Raw genomic sequence first — 21,046 nt, forward strand, 5'->3', positions numbered from 1 at the left:
GTTTATTTAGACATCAACAAAAGATGCTATTGAATATGGGAGGCAGTGTTTTGGGACCCATACCAGATAACCTGACACATCAGAGGATTTGTTACACAGAACTATCAAGGAAGTCATCCTGTTTGGAAAAACTGTTTGGAAAAGGGCAAGCGCTTTCAAAAAACACTTGGCAGGTGATTGGATGACTCATCTGTCTATCATGTCTAACACGGGCTGACTTCAACCAATCAGATCAAACTCATGAACACTTGACAAGTCACCTCCATGGATGGTTATTGCTGTCCTCACATTTAAAACCACGCCTCTAGCTGGCTGTAGTCCTTCTTAGGATGCTGATTGGCTGCACCACTTTTGGTGTGGACACAGACGGATAACTTGAAGCCTGGTAAGGTGGATTCTTGCATGATCTCGCGAATCCAGCTGCCTTGCAAGCTAATATACTAAAGACTAAATGCCAGAATATGTAAGGGATATTGTACAGTGGGTAACTATTGCGAAACAAACCCTGACAGGGTGATGCGGGATCCTGATGCAAAGCAGAGGGGTCTTGAATCACCCCGAGGGGGTTTATTTCACAATAATGACCTGCTCATTGTACATTATCCCACTTAATACATGGTTAACTACCAAAAAAAAAAAAAAATCAATAATAATAATAATTTTAAAATAATTTTATTGCTTTTCCAGTCTACGATTAGAAGTGCATCCATAGCAATGCTTTACAGCATTGCTTTAATTGAGCAATCAGAATTGTGTATTTAACAAGGCCATATAATAATTCGTGATTTCACCTCTGCTATTTTCATTCTGACCATTCTTTCTAAAATCTATGCCCAGCTTTATGGAAGTGTTAAATTCAATCCATCTCATTCAAACTCCTGTCCTCACACCAAGTCAAACACATTACTTTAGTACTTCTACAGCAACACTACATCAACTCCCAGAATTCATCAAAAGATCAGCTTGTTTTTTGAGTTAGCCTCTTTACAGTCTGTCCTTGTCCTTCCTGGTTTCTTTTATGCAAAATATATCCAGCCGTGCCTTCCATGAACTAACTGCCTTACATGCTCTGAATAGAAGAGAGAAAGGAGTGGAAACAGAGATAGTTCCTGCCTGACATTCCTCCTTCTGCTGTGCCTCAGCTTGTATACAAGCAGATCAGTGCGGCTCTGAACTAACTATTCCAACCATGCTGATGGGACAAGGCTCAACCAGAGGGGTGTGTTTCTGAATCACTGAGGGGCTGGACCTGCCAGCTGTAGGTGGAGTCTTACTGATGTGTGTATGGATTTAGGGAGGAGATGAGGGAGGAGTATGAGGAGAGGGGGGGAGTCCAGTGGAAAAAAAGGGGGGGTGGAGGCTGGAGAGAAAAAACCCTGCTGGCTGGAGCTTGACTGGAGGGTTTCTCTGCCTGGTGTGGCATTCACATCCTATCGCTCATGTGGTAACATCCAGCATCGCTTGGCTTCCCCTGCACACTGGCCTGAGTCCAGGGATTTGAAGTAGACAGGACAGACAGACAGACAGACAGACAGGGAGACAGAGTGCATGTATGCTGGAGAGAGATAAGTGAGTTTAGAAGTAGACAGGAAAAAGAACAGAGGTCCGGAGAAGAGAAGCAGGTGAGAAAGCAAACAGTGGAAAAAGAAATCCAGAAGAACCAGCGGTGAAGAAACGTACACTACAGATCCACTGACATGGCAGCCATGGAAGCACTGGAAATGCCCTCAAGTGCCCAGCTAGAGCCTCAAAGCCTCACTGAGATCTCAGACGATGAGGTTAACCTGCCACCTTCAGATGACGAAGATGATGCCCTGGCCGCAGCCAAGAAAGACCTGTCCACTGTTGACACAGAGGGGGACGCTGCCAAGGAACAGGACGATGCCGTGAAGATGGACCCACAGGTGAACGGAGTCATGGTCCTGTCTTTGCTTGACAAGATCATCGGGGCGGTGGACCAGATCCAGCAGACCCAGAGCGGGCTGGAGGCCAGACAGCAGGACATGGAGCGGTCTGTGATGGGCATCCAGGGTGAGCTGACCAAACTGGCCAAGAGCCACAGCACCACGTCCAACAGCGTCAACAAGATGATGGAGAAGGTGCGCAAGGTGAGCGTCAACGTGAAGACGGTGCGGGCCACCTTGGAAAAGCAAGGAGGCCAGATCAAGAAGCTGGAGAACAACGAGGCTGAGCTGCTAAAAAGACGCAACTTTAAAGTCATGGTCTACCAGGTGAGAGTGTGTGTGTGTGTGCATAAATATATCAATGTGTGGTTGTGGTTTGTCTGTTTGAGGTGTGAGGTTGTGTATGTAAAGTGTACATGACACCTTATTGGTTTAGGCATGGGTGTGGCCCACTGGTGAACCAAACGAATTATTGCTTTCTTGAATGTGAATGAAAATCTTGTGTGCCACAACAAAACCTGTTGAAAGTGATTTAATATGAGTGAAGAGGAAAGTGTTGGTTTGCCAGAGATGTTAGTCAAACTGCTGAGGTGCAGGGGATTTCAGGGAGTGGTTAAAGGTTACCTCAGATATCACTGGCAAGTGTTCAAGTGACAGGCTGTGCTATCTCCCATCACTGAAGCAACATGCCACTCAAAAAGTCACGTTTTACCCAGGGCAGATCATATTTAACAAAAAAAAGGTAATCTATCTCTTACTTCTTTGGCTACATACATAATCACCCACAACACATAAGAATATTCAATATATTTAAGGTTGACGTGCTGTACTTTTGATGGTTTTACACTTAAAAATATCTACTAATATACCATAATCCTTAACTTTACTAAGCACAAAGGTTTCTGATGATGTCAACCATCCCGGCTACACTATAATACAAAGACAGAAAAATGTACAGGATGAACAATAAACCTTACAACATGTAAAATATGAGTGCACACCAATTGGTAATCAGACATGTACAGGGTTGAGTTGGATAACAAGTAGTACAAACACTTCAAAAAAATAAGCAACTATAATCAGCCCAGATTACATTTGAAAAATTGTGCAATTATGTTGTAGTTACACTGTTGAGCATTACAGGTTACATTTGTTGGCACAAATATGATATATATGGTGAGTATGTTCTACCTGATATCAAAGTAAGTTACTTCTCTCAGGTTGCCAGTTTTGTTAATGGTGACTTTTTTAATGATGATTTATGGATAATGGACTTTTTCTTCTTTTCTTCTTTTTGCAAAATGGACGCTGAATATTTAAGTAAGAGCTCCTCTTACTGTTTTTGTAAGGGTAGTTTGATTTGACTAATTGTAACTGTTGGGCACAAACCTTGTATCTTCATATTTTGACATTTTTAGTTTTTTTTTCATAAATCAATGCTATTGGTGGTCCTTTATGTCTGTCTTTGGGTTTTACAAGTACTTAACTGAGCTACTAATTTTGACTAAGTAGCATTAAATTAGTTTTAAAATACATATTTCTCTCCATTTCCTGAAAAGTAACAGTTTTGGAATGTGCAGTAAAATGTACGGCACTAACCAATGTACAGTATAACAGAAATCAAGTTTTTGTACTGGACAACCAAATATATAATCAAATATAACTGTTGAGATACATGCACTCCAATGGAAACAATTAGCGGATACATTACTCACACTTATTTATCGGAAAACACAGCTTCCAGTCATTTTCCACTTCGGTATGTGCTGCATTTTCCGAGTATTCATAAATGAGCTCTTATAAAGTAGAACTAAAATACAAATAAAATCAAGCCTCTTGTTCATTAAGCTATTAGCTATAATTCATTATGTTCTTAGACATCATACAGAAGCAGTGATCATGTGCGACTGCAATTGTTAACCTCCAGATGTTGTTCTTCACCCTGCTACCCCACCCCAAATCTACTGTACACTGCTTCAATACTCTCTACAGGTGGCTCCCAGATACTTTCCTTCAACAGCATACTATGTATAGGACTAAAGAATACAAGCCTTCACATGTGAGCCATGCTCACAAGTCATACGGAATCTATTCGGAAAGTAATTTCACTCTTTTCCTTTTTTTTTTTTAAACAAAGATGGAAAATACCACAAGCACGCTCGAGGTCCTGTTTAAGGCAGAGGAGCGGTGGTGTGAGGAAGGGACAGGAGAGAGGAGAGGAGAGCTGCGAGAGGGCAGATGTTTCATTTGAAAAGACAGAGAGCAGAGGGTTTTTTTTCTCCTGCGAGGGGAGTTGAGGGGAGCCCTGTTGCTTTTTTTAGCCTGTGAGGCTGCAGTGTGATGTGTAATAGCTTGCAGCTTTTTGCACAGTGGCGCGAGAACATTCAGAGTTTCCACCCTTGACTCAGACATCATGGCTTGGACCGAGCTCACTCCTCACTGCCTGTTTCTCTCAGTCTCTGTCCAACAGCTGGGCAGGAGTCAAATGAGAGCTCCATCTTAGGCAACCCAGACTGTCTGACTGCAAATGCTTATGAATTAATGCTATTCTAACATGCTTACACAATAGATTTGGCTTCTCTTTCCTGGCATACCGGCACTAGATTTTATTATAATGATCCACAGATGAGCAGGGCAGAGATCTCAGTAAGAAAAAGCTAATCTCCATCATCACTTCTGAAGGAATTCGATGACTGAACCGTTTCTCAATCTGGAGGGATCATAAATCAACATTTTAATTAAAGTCTTGAAGTGGGGGTTGCAAGTTTCCAGTGCAATCGCCTGAAATACTGCACAGTGAAAAACAGAACGGGTTGGGATTCTGCTGGTGTTAGCCAACTGCTCGAGCCCCGTGGCAAGATAAACTCTCCCTGAAATGCCTATCTCTGGCTCCCTCACTAACTCAAAACACTGGCTTTGTTTATGGTTGCCAACTATGACATAACGTCAGATTCATCTTCATTAAAAAAGGAGAACCACAATGTGTTGTTCTGTTTTCGATTTTCTGTGCTCCTCTGTTGCCCTTCAAGGGCAGATTCTTTCAAAATCAGCAGTAGACAGAGAAAGACTCCACCAACACCCCCAGTGAACTGTAACACTGTTTATCTGGCTGCTCGGATAGTGTGTCAACACAAATACTTGGCCTTTGCTAGGATTCCTGGTGACTGTACACAAACAAGTCAACGCCATTCACAACAGCAATTTAACTGTACTACACTTGCAAATATCCGTTTGTGTCCACACCAAAAATGGTGCAGCCAATCAGCATTCTATGGAGGGACTACTGGCAGCTATGGCCGTGGTTTTAGGTGTGACGATAGCGAGAAGCGTCCATGGAAGTGACTAGTCTCAAACAAAGAATGGCGGCTCCTGAAGAGATTAGCACAGATACTGTGATAGCATCAGTTATATCAGAACTGGAGAGTATTTTTTCATTGAAAGAAAAGCAAAGAACAACACTGAAGGCTTTTCTCCATGGAAAAGATGTCAGCCTCAGCAAGAGTTTGGTCTGATTTTATTGAAGTTAGATATGATAGACAGATGGTTCTGTGCAGAAAACCATGTGGCTTGTTGGGTTAATATTTGATGATTGAAGTAAAAGATGCACACGAAAGGTTTATTTCTAACAAATTTTGTTCTGCTATGGCTATTTCATACAAGACTACAGATACCACATTGTTTCCAAGGAGGGCAAAGTCATGACCTGTCCTACTCAGCCTGTGATCACTCGTTGTCTCCATCAGTTCGGTTTGGTAACTTTGGTAACTTGAATTTATTTTAATTACATGTAAATTTTCCATGTAATTTTATCACTTACGTTCAATATAAAGAGTTCAATTTCATACGTTTTTCTATCATGTTGAGTCAGTGTGAATAAATGAAAATGCAAACTTTTATGTAAACTGTGTTGGAGTGTAGCACACAGCCTCCTTGTGTGATCTAGTGAATAAAGTTTACTTGATTAGTTTACATTTGGTTCATGAGTTTGAGTGTATATGATGGGTCATGACTTTGCCCTCCTGGGCAAAAAAGTGGAATCTATAGCCCTCTGTGAAATAGCCATAGTTCAGTGCCTAATAAAAGTCTGATTTCAAAATATAATGCCACTTTTTATGCACAACAATCCTGCTGTTTAGTCAGCATCTCTATACGCCACAGGATGGATGGATGGAGGACAGATTATCCTGGCAGAGGATAAATGCTCATAAACAGGGATCTTAACACATTTGTGAACAAAATTTGTGAGAAATAATCCTTTTGTGTGCACTTTTGTGTGGAAGGAAAAACAAAAGCATTTATATTTCATCTTCTTCCTTCATACGAGCAGCATTCTTCTCTGACTGGTCTGGGGATATTCAGAGGTATTGGTGTTGCATGTTGCAGCCATCAGTAAAACAAGGATTAGTCTTAGTTTACATGGTTTTAATTCCGTTTGTGTTATTAATCAATGCACAGGAATAACTAAAAATATTTTTTTAATATAAAATCTCCTAATTGACATGTAAATACAAAATTAACATCATGATAATATTAATAATCTGTTTTCAGATCTCTTCCACACATTCTTCTAAAACAGTTCTTATGTTCTTTATGTGAGGTGTGAAATGAGTTGAGAGATTGGAACACACACACTCCTGATTCACACTTCTCTGCTGATAATAAAAGCACACAGTTAGTGAGTGGTGTTTACTGTTACACGGGGCCAGCTCACACAGGGAGGACACAGCAAGAGGGCTTTGTAGCGGAGCGCAGGGAGTTTAATCTCTTTTTTATTACCGACTGTCGACCCGCCAGTCTTCACACCACTCCCTCCTGGGCCCACAAGTGTGGTCCTAACAAGGTTCACGCTGATGGGTTTATCACTGTGTTCATCATGAAATGACAATGTCATCAAGCACAGATATGATAAATATGTATATATGCATTTTAATACAAACTTCCTGATAGTCTATAGGAAGATTCCATGCAAAAATGCATGTATGTTTCCCAAAATCACAGGATGTTTTTTGGCCCAATTTAAATCAGATTATATTTTATGTTACTCTGCCACAAATCATCACTATCAGTCAAAAACTAAAGTCAGTCAAACACAAACCAAAACCACCTGTGGTTCATGTCACTATGCGGACAAAAGCTCATAATGTCATCGGTATGCTGGATGAGCTCAGGCTACTGTGTGAAGTGTAAGTGGAGGCTAATCAGCCGCAGTTCTGTCAGCACGTCAGATGGAAGTGACTGTCTCCCTGTTAGCATGAACAGCTGTCCTCCGGGGGTGTGTGAGTCTGTGAGTGGGTGTGTTTGTGTCTGCAGGGGTGGATGTGCCTTCGGTTGATGTAAGCCTGAGTGTCCAGTAAGCCCTCACATCTGTGTTCAGTTCTCTGACAGCTGAGACCACATGCTGCCACAGAGCAGAGCTTACTGCACTCACCTGGAATGTGATGACCCCACAGAGTGTGTATGTGTGAGACAGGCAGAGTGATGAAAATATTAACTGATTAAAGCTGAATTATCTAGTGTTTTTCATATATTACCAATCGATCAAATTAATAGGTGAAAAAATAATGACAGAGCGAAAGAGAATTATAAGCAACAGTTCCAACTCATTCTCATCCCAACTTGTCTCAGAGACATTTTGTCTCCGACAATCAGCATCTCATACTGAAGCACAAGGTACCCTTCAGAGTCTGTATGAGACTCCAGAAAGCTGTTTTAAGACTTTATTAATGTTATGAAATGCTCACACTTCAGTCTGTCCATATGCAGCCTTCACCCTCTTTATCTCTTTCTGGGCATTTTAAACAGCCACAGATGGGTTTACATTCAAGTCACTTCAAAACCTAGTGTGCTAACAGCTACTGTGCACATCTGTATGAGCCGCCAAAGAGCAGTGACAAAACAAATCCATGTGAAGATGCAGCAGTTGTGTTGAAGAAAATGGGACATTTAAACATTTACTTAGGCACTACATAGTTTTAGTTGTGACCAGTAGCTCTATGGCTCACTCTGCCAGTTAAATGTTAATGTTGCTCAGTGTCTGCTGAACAACTGTTAGCTTAAAAGTTCACCATAACAACTTTACAAGGTGATCATATGTCAATGTTGTGTTTTCAGCTTGCTCTGCTGCACCCAACTGGCCAAAAATAGATTAATGTATGTTTTATCAACCCACAGAGTTTATGTCTGAGATTGAAATTCAAGTAATTCACCTTCAAACTAAAGTAAGGGCAAATAAATTAAAAATATCCTTCTCTCAGAGGGTTTCCTGTGGGCTGTTTAATATTGTTTTCCATTGGAGAAAAACCTTCAGTGTTGTTCTTTGCTCTTCTTTCAATGAAGAAATACTCTCCAGTTCTGATATAACTGATGCTATCACAGTATCTATGCTAACCTCTTTAGGAGCTGCCATTGTTTGTTCGGGACAAGTCGCTTCCATGGATGCTTCTCGCTGTCGGCGCACCTAAAACCACGCCCGTAGCTGCCAGTAATCCCTCCAAGGATGCTGATTGGCTGCACCACTTTTGGTGTGGACACAAAGGGATAACTGGAAGTCCGGCAAGATAGATTCTCACGTGATCTTGCAATATCACAAATCCAGCTGCTTTGAATCTAATCTATCGCTCTCACTTTATGCGTATGTGGAGTGAAAGTGGACAGGGGTCAAACTTTGTCTTTCAAACTATTATTTTCATCTTTCAAACTCCTTCTATCTCCAACGCTTTAAACGGTTCGGAGGAGAGACTGTCTGAACATGTGTTCCCTCATCCCCGTTGGGACAATGACTGCATGTTCTCTTGTATGGTAGACTTTTCAACCCGCATTTGAGTGCAGCCATTTTGAAAAGCAATAAACACTTTTGCCTGTGGGCGCACAATGACACGTTGTCACGTCCTGGTTAATCAGGAAGCATACTGAGACTTCATTTTGCTCTATCATGGTAGTTTAGGGACAGTGACTGTGAAGACCAGGTGTCTGCTGTTTGGTTTGAGAGAAATCCATACAGTGTAGTGAGAATATGTGACAGATGACCCAGCATGCTTCCTCCATCACTGTGAGGAGAGTCCCATGATTATATGTGAGAGAGTGAGAGCGAAAGATAAACTGGAAGAAGAGGAGAGGTCCATCCACTTTGTACAGGGAGTGTTTGGGTGTGTTGCGATGAAGAGCAGGGACCATATTTAGACAGCTGATTCATTGCACAGGCATCCCCAGCTCTCCATGCTAACCTCCTCCTGCCTCCTCCTCCTCCTCATGTGGAGCAGTCACAGCCCTGTTCCTCCCTCTGCCCACCAGGATAATTCACTCCACATCGTGTCCTCCTCACCCCGCCCCACCCTACTCCCTCACCACCACTCCTTCATTTTAATCTCTCTCCTCTCATTTGATCATTTTTCCTTTCTTGCTTGGTTATTTTAGAGTTCATTGGATCTGTCCTCTTGATTAATCAGGTCATGAGCCTGGGGAATTTTTGTTTCTGCAGGAACTCTTAAAGGGATAGTTTGGATTATTTGAAGAGGCGTTTGGTGGTCAGCATGTCCCCAGTTTGGAGAGGCAGAGAGGCGCACCAGCATGGAAGCTAACCAATGTACTGCTGTGGTCAGGGACAGCAACAAAATGTATTGAAGACACCTAAAAAAATTAACATCAGTTCAAGTGTATGATATATTTAGAAGATTTTCACTGCCATCAGACAACTTTTTCTCATGGCAAACCATGTTACATAAGTCAATTATCACTCTCTCCAAACCAACCAAGCTCCATAGAGAAAATCAGTAATTTTACCTCATACAACACAGGAGTTGCTGGTCTCCTGCTGCCTTGATTAGTTGGTTTGTTTGTGTTATTGTGTGACTTTGGTATTTTAAAAGGATAGCTCTAATTCACAGAGGTCACACAATAACACAATCAAACTAACAGATCAAAGCAGCAGTAGAGCAGCAACTCCTGTCTTCTGTGAGGTAAAATGACCCATTTTGCCTATGGAGTTTGGCTGGTTTGGAGAGAATGATATTTGGCCTATATAACAGCAGTTTTCTGTCAGAACAGACTGTCTGACAGCAAATTAAACCATCAAAAACTGATGTTGATTTGTTTTGGGGTGGGCCTTTTTTTAAGGGGCTACAACTCCTGTTGTTGCTGAGCCTGTCCACAGCAGTACATTGGTTAGCATCCTTGCTGCTTCTCCAAACTGGGTGCATGCTGACTGCCATCCACTGTAGGTAATACACTGACTATGGATAAGTACTTCTACAACCCCAGTTCAAAGAAATTGAATAATTCCTTTAATCTCTTGTTAGTCTAGGAAAATGGCTCTTATTCCAATCTAAAAACAAACAAACAAACAAACAAACAAAAAAAACATACCAGCATCTAAAACAGCAGAATTTGAGATTCCAAAATCAATGATTAAATCTCTGCAATCAACAAAACCACTTACAGAATATAACCTCAGTAAACATTGTCAGCAGGCATGGCATATTTAGTGTTTACTTGCTACTGCAAAATCGTACGTAGATGAAATCATCACAACCAGCAGAGCAACTGCTAATCTGAGGTTTCTGGTAAAGTGCAACTTTGACATATTTGCACTGATGACCTAAACTTGAACCGTCTTGTTAGTGCTGACCTTTTAAGGAAGGAAGACCCAGTCAGGGAGAGCTATCATATCACGTTGTCACCCCGAGCAGTTTTATATAAACCTGCTCTGCTGGAGAATAAACTTCTCCACAACAGAAATGCTGCAGTCAGTCATGAGACAACAGTCAGTACATCTTTTGAATGAATTGTGTGAGCTGGTTAGTGAAGGAGCTCGCTGGCTTTTATGTTATTCTGGGATTCCGTCACATAAGATTCCCTGCAGAATGTATTAAAATGTATTTTGAAGACAGCTTGATGGACAGATGGATGGATGATGGCTGACCAGGAGAGAAATGAAGAATTAAATTAAACTGAATGAATATGAATTATGTAGGAGACCTTTATTTCCTTGAAATTCAACTTTTGAATCCTTTTCTTTATCAGTTCCTTCCTCAATTATCGTTAATGAATGATAATAATAGTGGCGGGGGGCTGAACTTTTTTTGGCATCTGAAGGGGGGCGTGCCATAAAAAGTTTGGGAACCACAAGTTAGTTAATGTTGGCTAGCAAATTATCTAGCAAAGCTAAGCCAGCTAATCTAAATCAATTTACACAACATCATTTAACCATCTTCAAAATGTGTTTTTCTACATAGACAAGTCTAGCACAAGTATATCTAAGTACAGAAAATAGGAAAGATGAAAGCTGTTCAAGGTTCTGCCAGGTAGGACGGGTCAGTTGCCATCACAGCCTCCATGATTCTCAACTGCAAAAAGGTCAGAAAAAGGGTGTGGAGAAAACAAAAAACCTTGAAAAAAGGTCTTTTTACTCCTTTGTACCTCAGCGTCTTTGTTTCTTCTACTCCGCCTGACCTTCAAAGGAATCAGGATCTTGGACTGTGGAAAGAATATCTCACAATCTGTCAGGAGTGATTTTGTTCATCCTTCTCTCTATGTTATACTTTCCACCAACACAGCCCAAAACACCTGCTGCCTCCACACGACCTTATTCAATCAATCGCACCTTGTCAAACTGCCATCTTATTTCATTGTGATCATAGCTTCATCCAAATGATTTACAAATGAGCTTTTCTGAACATTTTGCTCTCCTGGTTCATCTACTTTAAAACAACTGAAACCAGATCTGCAGCTCTATAAAGTCCAACGGCAGCCTGGCCGGGAGGGATCAGACTCCAGTAATGGTTTGCATGTAAATTCATCAGGAGAGGACCCATTCTTCTCACACAGGTCCATCCAGGTCCATATAAGGACATGTGAGGAGAAAAGTTCCCAGCTCCGTTTACAGAGCAGATTGTGTGTAACATTGTTTCAGCTGGAAGCAGGGCTTTTTGGTGGACTGTTTTTGGCTGGGCTACAGTAGGTACTGCAGGGGTGGTGTGCATGTCAGGCAACACGGTCAAGACATTGTCAGGAGTTTGTTGACGAAATGGGGAGGAAGGGAAAGAGAGAGGGAGAGAGGTTAAAGGAGACAGAGAGGGAGCTAACAGAGGGCTTATGGAGACAGAGGAATAGAAGAGAGGCGTCTAAAAATAGTGACTATCACATACTTGTTTGATTGTGAGAAGGAAAGGGCCTTTAGGAGATCATGTTCCTGTTTGGTTTAGAAGAAATCCGAGGCCGGGCCAAGACAAGTGGTGCTGACAGTCAGACCACAACTTGTTTGTTCATGCATGACGTTCAGGCATTTGTCATCAGTTTGGAAAAAAGGTTTATTCTGTATTTGTTTGTGACATTGGGCTTCATGCAAGAATCACTTGTACAAATAGATTTGTTCTTAATTGGTGCGTACAAACGATTTAAGAGAACAATTTTTTTGTATTTTTCTCGTCCAGACCTGTCATACAGTCATGTGCAGTCAATCTGCTGGTATACAAACCCAAGTTTTTCACTAATGACTGTATATTTCATTAGTTTGAAAACATTTTGAGTTTAAAAAATAAATTACACCTCATAATGATGTCGATATTATACTGTTTGACTGCATTGCAAATTATAATATAATTTTAAATCTAGTTATAAAGCCTATCATCATTAATTTCATGATCTATTGTTAGCTGCTGTCAAGTATATTGGCTGTATATCTGCACATGCAGGTTTATGAAGTTGCTTTTCATCCTCATTCTCACTTATTCTATCCTCAGTCTCTGTGATGAAAACCTCCCTCTGACCTCCTCCCGCTGCAATCATCGATTGCTTTGCTGTGGCAAGTTGGTTTTTCACCAAAGAGTCCTCTACCGATTTATCATCTCACTCCTGTAACACTGTCAGACTGATGGACTCTTCTTACTGTTGCATAAAACCAGTTAAGCTACGGTTTCCCTTAAATTTTCATCTAAAAATGCCTTAGGGAAGAACGAGTTGCATAAAATCAGCAGGAGGATTTCCTCAGGATTTTGCAAAGAAAAACATTTTCATCTCTAAGTGTTTGCTCTTAGCTACTTCAATATTCTCTTATGCGTTGCCAAAAGGTCCTTAGAGACCATTTTCCTTACAAAAAGAATCCAGACCAGTCCCTTCAAAAATAATGAAATAACTTGTGCAACATAAGACAATGACTGAATTCATAGTGAAGACTAGAACTGGTCAATATCCACCAAATTAGCATGTCCACAGTAAAACATCAACAAATACAGAATGCTTTTAAATCACAATGTTACTATCATAGAGAGCTGAGTGCAGATGATTGTCTGTCTGTCCATTGGTCCAACTCTACTGAAGACTCATTTTTCAGGACAAGAGAGGATAGATCTGATGTTAGCACTAGCAGCTAGCTAGAAAAACATTCACCTAACTTTGTCTTATACATAAACATTACTCGTGTTGTTTCATAGGAACCCTCTTTCATTCATTGATTTTGTCAGCTAGTCTACAAGTACTTCCTGCCTAGTTAACCTTTCCCAATATTTTCAGGGAGCCAACTGGTAGAGCTTGAGATCTTTGCCCAAACCCAATGGGACCTGATGGGTTTGTGTTGGGTTAGGCCATATTTATCACATAGTTCATGGGCTTACATTCAGTTTGGGCTGTATTATTATTATTGTTGTTGTTGCTGTTGTTGTTGTTATTATTATTATTAGTAGTAGATTAGTAGTATCTGTAGTAATAGTAGTAGTATTTTTTTTTATTTTTGCCAGTTCAAATTCCCCCCATGTATTGTTCCTCCTGCCGCTGTTCCTCCTCCTGCCCAAACCCAACAAGAGAACCATCTTGGTACTGTGTTCCCTGTCGTTGAACTGGCCTTTGTTCAGAGGCTGAATTGGTCTGAATCTATGAGATAACCATGCTCCATTCATTTGAGTATAACAAATAGAAATTAAAAGAGCTGGAAAATGAATGCACTAATAAATATCAGTCCTTCAAAATAAATAAATTTGGAATTATGAAATAAAAGTCTCCTGAATAAATAAAAATAGTCCTTTACATAAATGTCTTTTTATAGTAAAAACCCATTTATTCATTTATTTATTAACTCATTCATATGTTTACATTTATGATATATTTATTGCCTCTTATTTATTTCATTTTATTTTTATTTTATTTATTTATTTATTGTAATATTGACTTAAGTGGCATTGCACCTCAAAGTTAACATTCACACCTTTGCTTGTACAGCTTTGGGCTGTTCAAAAGCACCATCATCATTTTTTCAGCTGTGGTGAAATGAGTGAGAAATGTGCTCTAATACTGCTCACTTGACATCAATAGAGGAGTTATCTTTCAGCCTTACCACAAATGATTTTTTATTTCTAAGCAGAAGCTTTTCCACATGAGTCAGACGTCGATGACTCACAGTCAAAAGCTGTGGTTATCGAAAACATTAGTTTGTTTCCTCATATGATCCACTCCATCATATGATTCCAGCTCTCTCTGGATCCTCTCATGGCTCGTTACATTATCGACCCTGAACAGAGGAACTTTTGTGATAATTCACCAAATCATCATCATCTAGTACTGTGATGACTTGAATGTTAGGAGTTCACTCACTTCATTCAATGCACCTCTGTTTTAAGCAGTTAGTGCAGTACTTATTAGAATTATAAGCCCTTCCAATCATCACTCATGACCCATTAGAAGTGTCTCTGCATGTATTTATCATTATTTTGTTGCCTTACCAACACAAAACATCTGTATCTGACGTCTTTCTGCTATGTTTGTGAGCAGCTCGGACAAGTCAAACTGTTAACAGCTATCAAACCAGTATTTCCTTTATTGGCTTTATTGGATGGAGTTTGTTAAATTGTCATGAAGACATCATTAAGCCATCATCACATGACTCAAGTATGATACTTTGGTCATATGATAATAATCATCAGGATAACTAAAAGCTCTGAGATGAAGCTAGTAAGTACAACTTTAGTGGAGATTTTTTTTTTTTGCCAAAGTATTACATTACTTTAACAAATCTTTTCTCGTTACTTTTATCTTTTATTTATTCAAGTTATCCAAACTTCAGTTTTCTAGTATTTATATTCAAATGTCAGAACTTAAAAATCTGAGTTCTTTTGAAGTCTTTTGACTTGAAAGGATGAATTGAATGAATGTTCTGTCCAGAGTTGCGTTAACTCATTAAATTACGTTTCCAAAGAAACATCATCATCATATTAGCATTAGACTTCCCAGCATGCATTACATTACTTGAAAGTTCAAACTCTCCTGAGACCCTTCTTTTTATAGTTTGAAGAAAATGAAAAATCTAATTTGTGTGCAATGTTTGTCGGTTAGGGTTAGGGTTAGAATGTTCAGTTCTGTGTATATATTAACATGGAATATATCTGGTTGTTTCCCCCACCCCCTGCCTAAAACACTGCCCATGAGGCCTCAGGGCTGCTGGGCACAGCCTCACTGTGTGGTCTGGGGTCTGCAGTGTAAGCAGCCCCGCTCTGCAGGTGGGTCGCGGTGCTCTCTGTCCCATGATTCTGCGGCTGAGCACCAATGTTTTCATGCTACAGAACATCATCTTCTTCTTTTACTTTTCAATTCCTGCAGTTCTCTTCGTCTTTGAATGACAGGTTTTTGTCAGATGATCTGTCACACCGTCCCCCCACTGCCTGGCAGTGAAAACAGTGATTGACAGAATATCTCATCAATGTTGGGGAAAGAGTTAAGATTATCGAACATGTTCTCTCAAGTACATCTGAATTAAAATCAAGTTCATTTGATTTGAGTCATTACATAATTACCTCAACTTGTTTTTTCAAATTCAGTCAACTTTTAGGATTTTAACTCAGCCTGGACACAAACTTTTTTTTTTATTTCAGTATTAATTGTAGCCCTTTTATGTGTTGTTTGCTCAGTTCACTTCTGGGACTCCCCTTTGTCTCCAGGCTGAGTGGAATGACTCCACGATAAAACTCACTAAGACAGAATACAGAAAAAGTATAGAGGCCTGTTGTCCTGCCACATCGACACACTGAAGTCGTGATTATTGGAAAACAAAACTCTGCCTCGAGATATGGTTCTTACAAAAGCTGAGAATGTGATACTTGCTATCTTGATATAAAGAATCATGTCATTATTCCAACCTCAGCATTTCTGTCCCTTTCACTTAGACAATGACAAAAGAACCAAATTCTTTTTGTTTTTTCCGTTTGAGACAGAATTTAGAAAATATAATATATCTGTTTCTTATTGTTTAGCAAGAGTGGTGGTTTAGATGATGAAAGGAAAAATATCCCCATACATCCATATACAGGCTGACCATCCAAACAAATGGCTGCAAGGGTAGTTGACAGATCAGCTATCCCTGTTTGAACAAGCTTATGCCTTTAATCACATTAGTGGTAGAAGATTTTCTGATAGTTTTCCCTTTAAGTCGTCCTCCAGGATTCTTGTATATGTTTTTGTGTTTGAAATACTCTGTGCTCAACTCCACGCAGCAAGTAAAGTAGATCTTTTTGGGCCACTTCCACGAGTGATGGCATCTTCTTCTTACTGATGTGATGCACATGGAAATATATTACAGCACAGTTTCTTTTTAAGTCAAATCTTTGTTGAAGACTGAATTTTCTCCTCTGAAAGTCAGTCTTATCCCTGATGGAGCACAGGACCTTAGGTCCAGCACGCTTTACTGCAGTGATTTTTTCTTTCTCTCATCGCTCAGTGTTTTAAATTTGGATTCCTAAGTGGAAACAGTCATTTTCAGCTGCTGTGTTTCTGCCTTGCCTGCTGTAACAACCTCTTTCAGGTCTTTAACTTGTTCCACTGCTGAGTCCAAAACATCCAATTTGTTCAGTTTGTGGAGGTGTTTGCATTTTTCTTCAATGAGCCCCACAAATCTGCATTCAGTTCCTCTTATCTTTAGGCCTGAGCTGAGTTTCTGCCGTGTCTGAGTTTGGTTTCAGGTAACAGTCAGGTAACAGTCACTGTGCTCGGCTGCTGTTTTTCAAGAAATAGCTCCTTACCTAACCAAATCCAGGCTCCAGCTGTAACAACCAGATGTGGAGGTCATATCACTCTCCATTTCACTACCAAAAAGATGATTTATCAAAACACTGAATAAATTTCCCCATCAAAACTTCCCCAGGTGTTTGTTGAGGGACTCTGTGGATCTGATTACTAACAGGTGTGTGTGTGTGTGTGTGTGTGTGTGTGTGTGTGTGTGTGTGTGTGTGTGTGTGTGTGTGTGTGTGTGTTGGAGCATCAGTCAGTACGTTTTCTGAACAGCATCTCAGCAGTGTGATGTTTGGAGACAAATAACTAAATTAAAGGTGATGTATGTGACATTCACTGCCACTAGGTCATAGTACAGTACCAGCATCTCAGACCAAAACAAATGCAAAATTTGTTAATTTGATAAAGTCAGAAAAGAAGCAGCATGTGAACACACTCTGCTCACAAACCTCAGATCAAAGTGTCAGACAAGGCAGTGATATGGATCAAGAGTCTGTGACTAAATTCTCTGTTTCTCACTTCAGATATTTTAGTGAAGCTGTAATATGCAAAAGTTTTTTTACCAGGCTGCCATGTTGAAAGGAGGACAGAGATGGACTCACATGCACTAACATGCACACGCAGCTGGACCAAAGAGAGGGAGTGTGACTTCATTCTCTGCTCAGGATGCCATTACTCCACTGTATTGTATACCGCACCTTTAATATTTGACAAGAAATATAAGCACCACAATACAATGTATGTATTGTCTCAAAGACAGTTATGATATATATCTAGAGATCAAAGGACTTAAAGGGGAACTCCACCTACTTTACACATTATTTATCATGAGGAGTAAAACTGAGCCGTGCATCAAGGAAAAGGCTGAGCAACATGTAGCTGGATTGGAAAAAAAACAAAAAACGCTCACCCTGGTTCTATTTTGCCAAGTTTTGAACATTTGTTTCACCTCCAACCTGTTTTCTTTGAAAATTGATGTGGGTGTCCTTGATTTTTCTGCCCCCCTCTGATCTTAGCAGTCAACAGGGAGGACAAGACTAATTAACGAAGTTGAGAGGTGGCACCTTTCATGATCCATGGCACCCTTTTCGTTGGGATGTCCCCAAAAAAGACGAGGTTTGGAAGGAAAACAGGAGCTGTTAGGACTTACAAAATTGTTGAGCTGAATTGTTTAAAGCTGGCTGTTGTCTTGGTCTTCTGAGACAAACTTCTGACGTCTGGTTTTGTAGGATTTAGAATGGTTTATGATAACCACGTTACAATGTCACTGCTGCTATGACCTACACCTACTAACCAATCAACAGAAATACAGCTGGAATGTGTTTATGTAGGCGTAAAAACACACTTTATGTTACCTCAAGCTCTCTTTGCTAAATCTGCACCCCAAGCTGACGTCTTTTCACTCATCACAACCAGGTCTGCTTTCTCCTCCTCCGCCTCTTTTACTTTGGATTTTCTCCACACACGAATACCACTATTGCAGGGTTCCCTTCTTGCTTAGCAATTTCTTATGTAAGGGATAATGGGGTGATTACTGTGAACTCCAACAATGTGTACATTATCCTGCTTATTACCCGCCTACTTACTTTTATTAAATATAAAAAAATTACACTACATATTAATTAAAAAACATTGTTTTGCTCTTCTCCATCTATGGCAATGGTATGTCATTCAGAAATAGCAAACCTTTTGTAATAAACCATGATAATTTAAATGAATGAATTTGAAAACTTTTCATGGGCCCCCTGGCAGAGTGCCATAGACCTCTGGGGTCCCCAGACCCCTGATTGAGAACTACTGCTGTCCATGAGCGAGCCCATCAGTAGCCTGACATTCCTCTGAGTTTAAAGTGGAGGAAACACTGTACAGAGACGGACAGGAGCAAACAGCAGAGGAAGAAGACACTTCTTCTGCAGCTCTATAAATCTCTCCATAAACACCGCCCTCCTCCATTGTTATTGGAAAGAGTAACACGGGGTGGCCATGGGAACGACCACTGTCATCCCTCGCTGTCCAAGTCCCCGTTAGTCAAGCGTGGGGAACTGTACATAAACCCAGAGAGGAGGGACACGGCCCCATCATAATCACATCCCTTTTTAGTAGAATTGAGCTGAAGGTTGTGATGGAACCTGCAGAAAGCTGTGTTTGGATGTGACACTGGAATGTTTCATATTATTCATGAATGTTATCACTCACAGGAGGAATTATTAATGATGGGGTTCTATGTTTACTCACTACAGAGGATTGTGTAGTGAGCCTGTGTGTGTGTGTGTGTGTGTGTGTGTGTGTGTGTGTGTGCTCCTACATGAAAGTACATGATCAGAATACTGGCAAAGTGAAGTATGTCATAAAAACAACCTCCAGTGATAGTCAACAATGGCAAGCTGTGTCTTGCAATGCGAGCAGAGAGGAGTGAGAATGAGCTGCCTCACACACACGTGTCTGCAGCCGTGGAAACACTTCAACAGATCCTCACTGCTGCTAGATTCATGTACGTGTCCTCACAAAGCTTCAATGTTTAAATAGAACGGATTTATGCAAACTGTTGTGGTGTGAAGCTCCACATCCTGAATACACAATCAAACATGTTGTGCTGCCTTTAAGCACTATAGGAAATATTGTCATCACATGTTGGCTTTAACAAAATGCCAACAGGAAGGAAGCGATGAAAATATTAACAATGGATATGGTGAAACTTATTAAAAGGAATAGTTCAACATTTCAGCAAATACAAGGGCTGGGACATGATGATTCCATATTATCCCAAAGTGGCAAAAGTCTACACATTCTTTACTCAACTAGAAGTACAGATACTTGTATAAAAAACACTCTGGTAAAAGTAGAAGTACTGATTCAACTGTTTTACTAAAGTGACAAAGTACAGGCTCTGAAATGTACTCAAAGTATAAAAGTAAAAAGTCCCCTCCTTTTATGTCTTTTTCGTTTTGTTATGTCTTGTTACATCTTCTATCACTTTTTTTCTTTTATGTCATTTTCCTCTTATTACGTCTTTTATATCATTTTTGTATTGTTATATCTTGTTTCATCATTTATGTCTTGTTCCACCTTTTATGCCATTCTTGACCTTTTATGTCTTGTTACATCATTCATATCTTGTTAAATCTTTTATGCAGTTTTCATCTCGTCTTGTTATGACTTTTATGTAATTTTGGTCTTGTTATGTAATGTTACCTTGTTTTTTTCTTGTTATGTCTTTTACATAATTTGTACTTAGTTACTTCCTATCACTAATGCTATCATAATACTCAGGTGTCACTTGGCTATGTTTGTGATTCTCAAGTATTAAGATTTGATATTATGATTTATTGCAATTTTTATCAATAGGAAAATGTTAAATCACAAACTTCTATAGACTGATTATCATGTTATATTTACAAAAACAATGTTCATCATGTCAGTCTGTTATTTCAGCAGCATCATTGCTTTACTGCATATAAAAGTGCTAAATAAAAAACTTTTGAAATGAATCACAGCAAATATTTAGCTATTACTGCTCAGTAAGCTAATGCTTTAAGAAAATAATATTAAGTAAAATAATATGTTAAGACGAAATGAATAGAGCCCAGAAAACACACACTGTCCAAATGTGAACCGTTGAATGAACATACTTTATTTATGGCATTGAACTTGAAAAAACTTTCAAAACCCTGGACGTGGCTGCATATGCAAGTAGTAAATAAAATGTACAATAGAATGAATAAAAAGTGTATACTTTCTGAATTAAAGGTTTCCTTTTAGCTGCTCCTACTCATCAAGCTAGTGCTATAAAAGTAAAAAATTATGTATAAAATATAAACATATATGTGCTGCATGTCTCCACCTATAATTTTTGGGAAATCTGCCTGAAAGCCTGAGCTCACATGTTGTTTTATGTTGAGCATGTGAAGTGAAATGTGATGTTAACTTCTCATTATGTCTTAGCATTGAGCTGACAGACTACACGTATACACATTAGCATACATAAACCTGTTTCAGGAACTAAAAAAGAATAATTTTAAAATCATAAAATAATATCACCATACTTACTTTTCCTCCAACCCCTACTGCTTAATTTCTTCTAGTTAGCCAGCTAGTCTGGGTCTGTCTGAAGTTCCAAAATAAACCTGCCAACACCTTTAAAGCTCACTGATCAACAC

General features: G+C 39.8%; 1 protein-coding gene across 1 annotated transcript in view; it reads left to right on the forward strand.

The window, feature by feature from the left end:
- The first annotated feature begins 1,374 nt into the window (after window positions 1–1,374).
- The window catches only part of cavin1b (caveolae associated protein 1b), a 41,060-nt gene continuing 21,388 nt past the window's right edge, over window positions 1,375–21,046 (forward strand). The window contains exon 1 of the mRNA XM_084740730.1: window positions 1,375–2,231. Within this exon, the coding sequence (XP_084596856.1) occupies window positions 1,698–2,231 (534 nt within the window). The 5' untranslated portion in view covers window positions 1,375–1,697. The remainder of the gene's footprint in view (window positions 2,232–21,046) is intronic.

Source organism: Lutjanus erythropterus, chromosome 17, assembly GCF_056507025.1.
Source record: "Lutjanus erythropterus isolate fLutEry1 chromosome 17, fLutEry1.hap2, whole genome shotgun sequence".
Taxonomy (NCBI): Eukaryota; Metazoa; Chordata; class Actinopteri; order Lutjaniformes; family Lutjanidae; genus Lutjanus; species Lutjanus erythropterus.